The 11,132-nt window shown below is 33.9% G+C and overlaps 2 protein-coding genes across 2 annotated transcripts; one reads left to right on the top strand and one right to left on the bottom strand.

Moving 5' to 3' along the window:
- Positions 1–256: 256 nt before the first annotated feature.
- Positions 257–1,060, top strand: LOC129869947 (acylsugar acyltransferase 3-like). The gene has a single exon (XM_055944504.1). The coding sequence runs from the start codon at positions 257–259 to the stop codon at positions 1,058–1,060; it is 804 nt and encodes a 267-aa protein (XP_055800479.1).
- A 5,411-nt stretch (positions 1,061–6,471) lies between these two features.
- On the bottom strand, positions 6,472–10,305 carry LOC129871760 (putative late blight resistance protein homolog R1A-3). Its single transcript, XM_055946740.1, has 2 exons — positions 7,363–10,305; positions 6,472–7,257 (listed from the first exon to the last, which is right to left on the bottom strand). The coding sequence occupies exons 1-2, from the start codon at positions 9,974–9,976 to the stop codon at positions 7,238–7,240; spliced, it is 2,634 nt and encodes an 877-aa protein (XP_055802715.1). The 5' UTR covers positions 9,977–10,305; the 3' UTR covers positions 6,472–7,237.
- Positions 10,306–11,132: the final 827 nt, after the last annotated feature.

The following is an 11,132-nucleotide window of genomic DNA, read 5'->3' as shown; positions in this document are numbered from 1 at the left end:
AAAAAAATAGGACAAACGAATTGAAATGGAGGAAGTAATTACCCATTTGTTTGTAACCTAAGGAATGTCAATTTGTCTTGGCAAGTCCTAAAAGCTTACAGTCTAGACAGCCCTTTAATAAGTTAGTCTAAATAATTTATTGCTTATAAGTTAGTTGTCTTTGTTCATGTTACACATATATAGTAGTAATGTACAAAACACACTACATAATTTCTTGAATATTTCAGACAAATTTATATCAATTTCATCCAACAATATGAGTGTATCAAGACTTGTATCCTCAGTTTGTAAAAAAATAATCAAACCATATTCATCCACTCCAATTTCACTTGGTTGTCACAAACTCTCTTATCTGGATCAAATGATTGGTGGCATTTATATCCCTTTTGCCTTATTTTACCCTAAATTGAGTAACACATGGTCAAGTAATATTATATCTGACCATCTTGAAAAATCCCTTTCAAAAGTTTTGACCAATTATTATCCATTGGCAGGGAAATTGAATGGCAATGTTTCTGTTGATTGTAATGATCATGGAGTTGAATTCTTCACTACAAAAATAGATTGTCCAATGTCTGAAATTCTCAACAATCCTTATTCTGATAAAGATAATTTAGTCTATCCGAAAGGAGTCCTTGGAGCGTATTCATACAAGGGTAGTCTTGCGGTGTTTCAACTTACTCACTTCAATTGTGGTGGAATAGCGGTCAGTATATGTTTGGCACATAAGGTTGGGGATGGATACACATTAGGCAACTTCATGAACCATTGGGCTAGTATAGCGTGTAATCCAATGAGTTTAGAAACATATCACATAAGTTCTAAATTTTATGGGGCGTATTATTTTCCACCAACACAAGATGACGATTTGTCAATTGTATCCAATAACAATATCGTGCCAGAAAGAGAAGAATGTATAGCCAAAACTTTTTCTTGCTCATCTTCTAAATTATCTGCGCTGAAAACTAGGGTTATCAATCAATCAGAAGTACAAAATCTGACTGACACAGAAGTTGTGACAGCATTCATTTACCAACGCGTATGTAAATTGGCAGAATGAAACATGCATCAGGGTAGAATCAAATCAACTCGGAATCTCAACTCAGAAGAAGGAACAACTCAATCAAGATGTCCTATGTCTAAACAAGAATATGATTTAGACAAGACCAATCATATACAATTCAATCCAATCCATTTCAATCCGACTCAGAGTACTATCAAGACCTATATGGGAGTTTCTCTTATCCGACAACTATCACTTATGAGCCACTGATATTACAACAAACCGACGTTGTTGCCACGTCCGTTCATACCTTGTCAGGGTAGAAACAAATCAACAATCATGGATCCATAACCAATCAAGTCCTATCATGTCAGGACAGTAATTTGGGAAACATCCGACTTTAACGGTTCAATCCTCTCCGACGTTTGGCGACGTAGTTATTGGGTTTGAGTTATTACTTACTCTTACCCAATTCGGTGTTCGATACTCCTCTCAAGACTCAATGCTCAAAAAATTCTATCCAATAAGTTCGATCTAGTGATTTCGACAAGTCCCATTTGGACCCTTATCAATTTATCAATTCTATCACAATCAAACCTCTAGACCGATCATACTATCCCATTAATCCAAATTACATTTTTCAAAAGTAGTTTAGATAAGCATTTATGACAACATTAAGCATTTCTCCATTCATTTAACCAATCTTTTGGGGCTAAATCATGTCTCATTAAGACTCCAAATCAACAATTAAGGAGACTCAAAATATTTAAGATTATAACAAAAATATGTATAACAACTCATACCAATCAACTCTTAGACCCAACCATAGAATAAAAATATTGTAATATAGAAATCAACTTGAGTTCGTGGGGATGAAGACATGAAGCATTTATCAATTCCTCAACTCATCAACATCAACATAACAAAATCAAGCTAGTAGACGTAAAAACTCATTAGGACATAGATATATCAAGAAAACTCACTTCATATGAATATTCAACTCAAAGAAGATGTAGGGCACATGGGTGAATTCAATCCATATTATGAGCAGCCTTACATATCTGACTTGAAGAACAAATCAAGAATTCGATGGCCTTACTTGAAGAACTTGAACTCTAGCCCTCCTTCTCTTCTCCAATTCTTGCTCTCAATGTTGTTGGGTGTTTTTTTGGAGAGAAAACTCCTTAGAAATTGGTATGGGGGAGGAAGTTAGCCCTAAAACGTAGTGGGGAAAAGATCAAAAATCCCCTCCCAAAAATTGAAAATGGGCAGAAATTTGAACTAAGGTGGAACAAGTCCGCGTCGCAGAGTTGTTCCCCCATAGTTCATTTTTTTTTGAAAGTCAATTTGAACCAAGAGTGGCCAAGTCCGCGACGCAGACTGGTCACGTACCCTTCTGGTTAACTGGATATAACGTTTTACGCTAAATTCCAAAAAAATTAATCTTGATGGTGTTGGAAAGAAGACTCAAAGACCTTTAATTTGATAGGTCGTGGTATACCTAACTCGTAATATTCTGAAAGTTATGATTGATTGAAATTGACCCTTATACGGACTCATCTGAAAACTTAGCTGATAGAAATTCTTTGGACTTGACTTGGTTTTAGGGATCTCTTATGACCCTAAATCACATCTAACACACTTTAAATACTTAGGATTTGATCCTAGATCATATATATAATTTGAAGTCTTCGAGTTCAATCATATACACATAAGAAGAATGGTCCAAATCTTAGCATAGAAATTTTTGAGGTGTAACATGCTCGAACTCATCGGAAAGTGAAACTAACAATATTAAGGCCATATATCTATTAGTAAAAGTTACATCCATATTCTGCAAATTTGTCGCCAAATTATTAAAGCTGGTGGTATGATCATTCATTGTGCTATCGGGATATATGTGAAGCGTAATAGTTTCTTTTTCATGTAAAGTTTATTTTGACTGTTTTTCTTCAAGAATTTCTACTCCAGTGCATTCTATAATTTACTTGCAGAAGTTTCCTTTGTATATGGATATTTTTGTTCACTTGCAAGGTAAGATCGAATGGTACGCAAGCAACATAATTGATAATCTTCCAATCTTCTTCTCCTGCATCGTTTGGCTTCATTTCTTCTATGGCAATGTCTAGTCCTTGTTGAAAAAGAACATCAAGGACCTCGCCCTGTCACATTCTGAAATGTCCTAATCCGTCAAAAATTTCAACTGCAAATTTCGCATTTGACACAATTCTTTTCATAAGAGAAGCTGCCAATGATGACGTATTATTGACATTTGATATGGACTCATCATTTTTCTTATCTCCCATTTTTGCTACAAATACTATTTATTAGCTAACAATTGCAAAATGCCAAAATAAATCTTTTCTGATGTGGAAGTTCAGATTGTGCTGCAACCACAGAGCATACTCAGATAAAACCTTGACTCTGATACCAATTATTGTGGAAGCCGAATATATAGAGAGTGATGAAATCACAACTGCTATATCTAAAGGTAGTTAATAAATAGTAAATGAGACAACAATAAAAAGAACGCCAGAAATTTACAAGGTTTGACAAAAGTTTATTTTCTTTTGCTTAATCCTCAGACACAATCAACCAATAGTTATTTCACTCCAAAAGAATACAAGTTAAATACTACAAGAGATAAAGAAGATCAAATGCCTTAGAAGATGAGAAGGAAAGTGAGTGGTGTGTTACAAATGAACTAAGAGCTACCTATTTATAGGAATGAAATCTTCCTCTTGAAGTCATCCATGACATCACTATGAGTTAAAATGTCAAGGTTTATCTTGTAAAACTATTTAATGGTGTACCAAAATTTTAACTACAAATTTTCTACCCAACTTTTTATACCAAAGAAGAATTATCTTCCTACCAAATCTTCACATTAATTCATCTAGAATTTTGTCAAATTCAACACAGATTACACATTATAGACACTAATGCGTAATCTGAAATCATTGTTTCCTTTATAGTTATGATGTGCATGTATGAAAGATAAACTCCATGGTGTTACATAGGGGTGTTCATGGTCCGATTTGAAAATCTAAATAAATAGAGAAATTCAAAATCTTTAGATAAAAACTAAATCAACAGAAAAAATCTAAATAAGTGGAGAAAATCTAAAATAACAGAGAAATAAAATAAAAAACACATACAAGATGAAAGACTAGAGAAGCAATCCATTCAAGTGAAACTTTAAAGACACAAAAATAATTACACAAACAAAGAGTAGAAAACATACAAAAAGTAACCAAAAAAGTAAAAGGAAGAAAAAGTTAGACTTACAGAGATTAAAACTTCTTGCACTCAATTGTTATCGTGAGAGACTGAAAGCAGAATAGAGGTCTACAAGGTTTGGGAGGAAATAAGAGGGAACTGAAAATCTAACGAGGAAAAAATTTATTTATGCTAACTATTCAGTAAAGGTTTTTTATTTTACTTTAAACGTAAATGAGCTTGGGGAACATGGGCTAGACTTTTTTCTTGGAATAGTCCTAAATTATGAAGAAGTTAAAAAATAGATAAAGTTTAATAAACATATATAAATATATATAATATTTTAAATATGTACATATTTATCGGTTCGATTCGGTTTAGTTTGGTTTTCTTTATGGGTAACACCAAACCAAACCAAATGTTATCGGTTTTTAAAAATCTAAAATCAAACCAAACCAAACCGAGCCAGTTTTCGGTTTATTAAATCGGTTTGACTTGATTTATCGGTTCGATTCGGTTTAGTTTGGTTTTCTTTATGGGTAACACCAAACCAAACCAAATGTTATCGGTTTTTAAAAATCTAAAATCAAACCAAACCAAACCGAGCCAGTTTTCGGTTTATTAAATCGGTTTGACTTGATTTATCGGTTCGGATCTATTTTTCGGTCTCGTTTGAACACCCCTAGTTTTACATATTGCTCTTCGCATTCGATTGATGGAGCAATCCTGTATTGTTCAATGTATTCCCAGCCTATTGTCCTGATCACTAATTCATTCTCGCGTTGAGTTTTAAACAAGAATTTAATCAACAATATAATGCAGCATCAGAATCCATAGCTCTACACTCGCACCTTTTTTTTTTTTTGCTTACATTATTATATAATTTAAGTAAATTTCTTAACATAAATATAAATTTGAGCCAAAATTATTCAAATCAGGTAACCTAGGTCTGATAGAAGACCTTTTGATTTAAATATTTGCAATTTAATGTTATCGATTTTTCTGTTTAAAAAGTTCATTATGCAATTATCAGCTCTGACATAGTCCAACTAATGTCAACTACCCTCTTTATTGCTATATGTGAGCGTTTGACCCCAAGTAATTTTTGAGAAAAACTTGAAAAATATTTAAAAACTTTGTTTATCCATACAATTTGCCATTACTTGACAAATATATTTGGCAAAATCCTCAAGTTTCCAAGTTCTAAAAAAACTTAGGAACTTGGGAAGTTTTAAAATTTAAAAATAATCCCAAACTTTTATATTTTATATACACACCAATTATTTATTAATTCCATCTACATATTTATCTACCAACTTACTCCATTAATATAATCAACCAAGATTTTATAAAAGAATAGTTTGGTATTACCTCCTCCGAAAAAGAATAGTTTGAGTGACAAGATTTGAAAAAACGAATAATTTGTTTTTAAGTCGATGAATGTATTGCTCTTGCCTATAATTTTATTTTATTGTTGTTGTTTTTTATCAATTATGTTATAAGGTTTTTTTGACGGAACATGTTCATTATAAAATGATAACACAAACTTATGAATATTTTTAATAATTTTTAGAATTTACAGGTTAAAAATAATATGTTTTGAAATTTCACCAAAACTTGGAAAAACTTGTGGGCAAACGCATGGTGAAACTTCACCAAAATTTCTCCCAAAAATAACTTGTCAAGAATATTTGGGAACTTGGGGCCAAACGGCAGACACCTCAACTTATCTCTATTGTGTCAGTTAAATAATCTAACTTACAAAATGATCATCTAGACACCTCCAAAATTTATATATCATGTCAATGTCGGGTGTCCACAAGACACAATGTACGTATGAACGAGTTGGAGTGTTTAGTTGTCAGTTGAAATCAAGTTGAGGTGTCTAAATGTCACCATTGCACACCTTCATAATTTTCCCCATATTCTCAAGGAATTAATGTCATATTGATGACACCCTTTGATTTTACTCAATTATATTCTATAAATGGTGGTATTGGACATAACATTGTATACATAAAGAGACTTGAGTATACTTGGAGGAAATAATAAAAACTTTCATCTCTAATTGCCTCTATATTTCTATTGCTTTTACTTTTAGTATTATTACTTTTAGCTTCCTTTTATAACACTCTAACTTTATTTTCCATATATTCTTTTGTTGCTTACCCTAAGGAAATGTGTACAATTTTTTTAATGGCCAAGTTGAACTTTTAGCAACTTAATTAATAACTATGGTCATTTTCATGTTCTATGAGAGTTAGGCCTATCTAAATTTTATACAGCAGTAGGGGTCAAACGTGCAACACACTTTCTCAAAACTAGTAATTTAATTAGTATCAAGGTGTCCACGCGAGAGAACCGAGATCATTGGAGTACTTGGACATAACTTGATTTTGAGCTTCCTATGTATGACCCTTCAGAAGGGGTTGTTGTAAATCTTGCTGAGGTTGGTGGTGGGGCAGCAAGTTTCAGAGGCAGAATTCTCTGTTTGATAGACCTTACAGTAAGGTTAACCGGAAGCAGTTGAAATCGAAAATGATGCAGAAATGCATACAAAATGGTGTTAAATTCCACCAAGCCAAAGTTATAAGCACCCCTTTGATGGTTTTCATGGATCGGTGAGGTTCTCATTTGACGGACAATGTGTGAAAGCACCGGCCATCAATGAAAAACACTTATATAGTTGAACAGAGGAAAATAGATTCAAAGTGTGAAACCAGTGATTCCCAATGCATAATAGATGAATGATCAATCTCTTTAGATAGGGAATGCCAGAAAAGACTTCATTTGTACAACGACCAGAAAAATCCTGTAGATTTGCCATCTGTGTCACAAGACTTTCTGTTCTAGGACTGGGTAAATAAGAGGGTCCATCCAGAGTTCTTCATCATCCATATCTTCATAAAGTTGTATCGTTGGAATAACTAACTCTAAAAATTAGAGTTTGCAAATTCTGAAGCTCTGAGATTGATTCAGGAATATCTTCTCTGTCAAATGGAACTTGGAGATATCTCAAATGAAACAACTATTCTCTGCATATGCAAGATAAAAAGTAGAAGTCATCATCTTAATTTCAAGGAGGTAAATTTAATAATGATGAAGAATCGAAGAACTTTTTATAGAGAATTAAATATTACCGAGACTGTTATGGATGTAAACCTTAAGGGAATTATTTCCCATGTCCTCTTGTTCTTGTTCAATATTTCTTGCAGAATCCTCAGCGGTAGTGCTGCAATCATGTAACTCAATTGATTCCAAAGTACAAATTTCCCCAAAATCTGCTGGAATTTCTTGCAGATAGAAGCAACCCTTCAGAACGAGGCGTTTTAGATTTGGGAAGTTATCACTGCTAGCTTCTAAACGCTCAAGACATATGACCTCCAGTAACAACAACTTCAAGCTTTTGAACTTATCTTTATCACTCAAACTCCATTCATGACTTGATGCTCGACAATCTTTAAATTTGAGCTCTTCAAGATTTGGCAACATCATAAAAGTTGATGATATATCTGCCCAAACAAAATTACAACACAAACTTAAAGACAACCTCCTAAGTGATGTTGGAAAAACAAATCTCTTGATGGTGTCTTGCAAAAACGGTGACCCGTTAAACTTGAATGCTTCGAGTTTTGTCAATCTGGACATATCCAATAGCCGGTCGGGAAATTCTTGTTTGTACTCAGGTACATGAATGATCAATCTCTTTACATTGGGAATGCCAGAAAAGACTTCATTTGTACAACTGGTGTAACAAAGACCAGAAAGTTCCTCTAGCTTTGGCATCCCTGTCACAAGACTTTCTGTTCTAGGACTGGGTAAATAAGAGGGTCCCTCCAGGCGTATATACCTCAAGTTCTTCATCATCCATATCTTCCCAGGTAAAGTACGACCACTACAAATTAGAGTTTGCAAATTTTGAAGCTCTAAGATAGATTCAGGAATATTGCCACCAAATCGAACTTGGAGATATCTCAAATGAAACAACTTTGTAATCACAAGTGGAAATGACTTGAACTTTACATATTCATTGAAGATGGACAATACCCTGAGAAGGTTGAAACGAGAGAAAAAGTCATGTATTATAGAATGACGGGGCAATCTCCTGTGAAGCTTAATATGGTCAAGAGGTAGATTCAGCCGAGAAAATAAGTATATAGATCTGGCAACAGGGGGTAATAGCTTATAGCAATCATCAACTGAATAAGATTTGGTTTGAAAACTGAAGCGACGAACATTATGCTTTTGTGTTGGAAGGGTAGGGTGAGTTCTCTCTACATGCATATGCTTTGTCATTTCAGCTTCTATTAAACAGAAATCACGCAGTAGATCATGTATTCCACATGCTTTTATCTCACCATTGAATCTCCTCTTTCTAGCCTGTATCAAGTTCCTACTAATAAGGTCCTCCAAATAATCTATCGCCACTTCCTCCAAACTTTTACCACTTCCAGACGTCCTTATGAAACCTTCTGCAATCCATAATTGGATCAATCTCCGAGTATCAACTTGAAAATCTTCTGGGAAATCACCCATAGAAAGAAAGCAAGGTTTGAGGCGATTAGGCAAGTGGTGGTAACTCAAACCGAGCACTCCCATGCATTTATCTGGATGACTAGCAATGATTTCACTCAAGTTTCGGGCAACATCCTTCCAGCCTTCTAATGTCCTGGCCACTTTAGAGAGATGTCCCGCAATCATTGAGATTGTCAAGGGTAGTCCTTTACATTTTTCTACTATTTCCTTACCAATTTCTTCCAATTCAGGAGGATGATCATATTTTGCTCCAAACACCTTATCACAAAGTAACCTCCAACCGTTTTCTAAACTCAAAAGGCTCATCTCATGAGGGCTACTAGTATTTGCGTACATCGCTACGTCAGTTTCCCTAGTAGTCAATAAGATTCTACTTCCATTGTTGTAATTAGGAAATATTCCTCTTATACTATCCCAAGCATCCCTACTCCAAATATCATCAACAACAACAATGTATCTTCGACCCTTTAGTTTTTTCTGCACTAGGTCAGCTATCTCATTGTCATCCATCTCATCGTAATCTTTTGTTTTAAAACTAACTGTTTGCTTTGAAATGCAACGTAAAGCTTCTAACAATACATTTCTACACCGAAATTCTTGAGATATTGTAACCCAAGCAAGAATGTCAAAGCGATACCTGATTGTAAGATGATCATAAGCTTTTCTAGCGAGTGTTGTTTTGCCAATGCCACCCATGCCTGATATTGTGACAACGTCTAGATCCCGTGATCGTCCTATCAACCTATTAATTATGATCTCCAAGTCATCATCAAGTCCCTTCACAGTATCATCTTCCAACATTGGATAACTTGTAGAAGAAGTGCCAATCAAGGAATCCCCGGATAATTCAACAACTTGATCATCAGTATCATGTGAAACAATCTCCATCACTTGTTTCTTTGTTGTATCCATTTTTTCAACAACTGATAGCAAATCCTGGTGTTGTAAAATTCCAAATGTCCAGCTTGAGCCTTTGATGATTTGAGTAATCTTCATTTCAACAACATCTTCTGTCTCACTAGAAGCAACTCTAATTTTTTCTTCCAAAGATTTGATCTTTTCAGGGTGAAAGCTAATTTTTTCAAGAACATGTTGAAAATATTCAGCAGTAGCATGAAGAGAATCGAGTGTTTTAGCAGTGTGACCATGAGAGAGTTCTGGAATATTTCTTTGATCAAGGGTTTGAAGAAGAGATATTACAGCAGTATAAGCTGCCATCAAGTCAATATTGAAAGGAATTGAAACAAAATAAATTTTGAAGGAATAGAGAGGATGTAATTCAAGATATCAAATATTAATCTTTTGTATTTATAGAAACTTGTATGACATCCTGTTTTCAAAAAAAATGGGGTAGGTAAAGGGAAAAGAGGAAAGGAGATTACAAGGTGGGGAATTGAATCCTCGCCAACAATGGAGCTGCCAAGGTTTCCCACCCTTTGTATAATATTCTGTTTTAAGAAAAAAATGAATTTCTTTGAAATTTCGAAAAGTAGTACTTAGAATTGACAGTACAAACTAACACAAAATTGCTCCCAAAGAAATTTCAAAAAGTAGTACTTAGAATTGATAGTAGAAACTACCATGAAATTGCTGGAAAAGAAATTTCAGGAAATGGCATTGAAATAACTGTAGTCTAGTACCTATCACTATATTTATTATTGCAATAAAGATGGTTGTTGACATTAATCAGATTAAGTAAGGGTTACATTAAACATCCTCCGTTCATTTTTACTTGTCCATAATATCAAAAACAGATGTCCGTTTTTACTTGTCAAATTAAAAAAAATCAAGAGATAATTTACCATTTTATATCGATTTTACCCTTATTATTAAGTACATCCACCTGAACTCTAGCTCACTGTATCCTTCCACTTACGTCAAACATGACATTTAAATAACTATTGTGTAGTACCTATCACTATATTTATAGCAATAAAGAGGGTAGTTGACATTAGTTGGACTATGTAAGAGTTCACAATTGCATAATGAACTTTTCAAACAGAAATATCGAAAACATTAAATCGAAAATATTTAAACCAAAAAGCCTTCTATCGGACCTAGGTTACCTTATCTGAACAACTTAGATAATTTTGACTCAAATCTTATATTTATGTTAAGAAATTTACTTAAGTTGTATAATAATGTATCCTTAATTCAGTAAGCCAAAAAAAAGGTGAGAGTGTAGAGCTATGGATTCTGATGCTGCATTATATTGTTGATTAAATTCTAGTTTGAAACTCAACGCGAGATCAGGACAATAGGCTGAGAATACATTGAACAATACAGGATCGGTCCATTCAACTAATCACCCGTAGTACTTCATCAATCGAATGCAAAGAGCAATATGTAACACCGTGGAGTTTTATCTTTCATA

The sequence above is a fragment of the Solanum dulcamara genome, chromosome 10, assembly GCF_947179165.1.
Source record: "Solanum dulcamara chromosome 10, daSolDulc1.2, whole genome shotgun sequence".
Lineage (NCBI taxonomy): Eukaryota > Viridiplantae > Streptophyta > Magnoliopsida > Solanales > Solanaceae > Solanum > Solanum dulcamara.
The sequence above is the reverse complement of the archived record's forward strand: the minus strand, read 5'-3'. Positions and strand labels throughout refer to the sequence as shown.

What these genes read in the sequence shown, in the direction of transcription:
- LOC129869947 (XM_055944504.1), top strand. Translation starts at nt 257, where the DNA reads ATGAGTGTATCAAGACTTGTATCCTCAGTTTGTAAAAAAATAATCAAA.
- LOC129871760 (XM_055946740.1), bottom strand. Translation starts at nt 9,976, where the DNA reads ATGGCAGCTTATACTGCTGTAATATCTCTTCTTCAAACCCTTGATCAA. An exon ending in TTACATCCATAACAGTCTCG is followed by an intron (nt 7,258 to 7,362) that starts GTAATATTTAAT and finishes TTGCATATGCAG; the next exon opens with AGAATAGTTGTTTCATTTGA.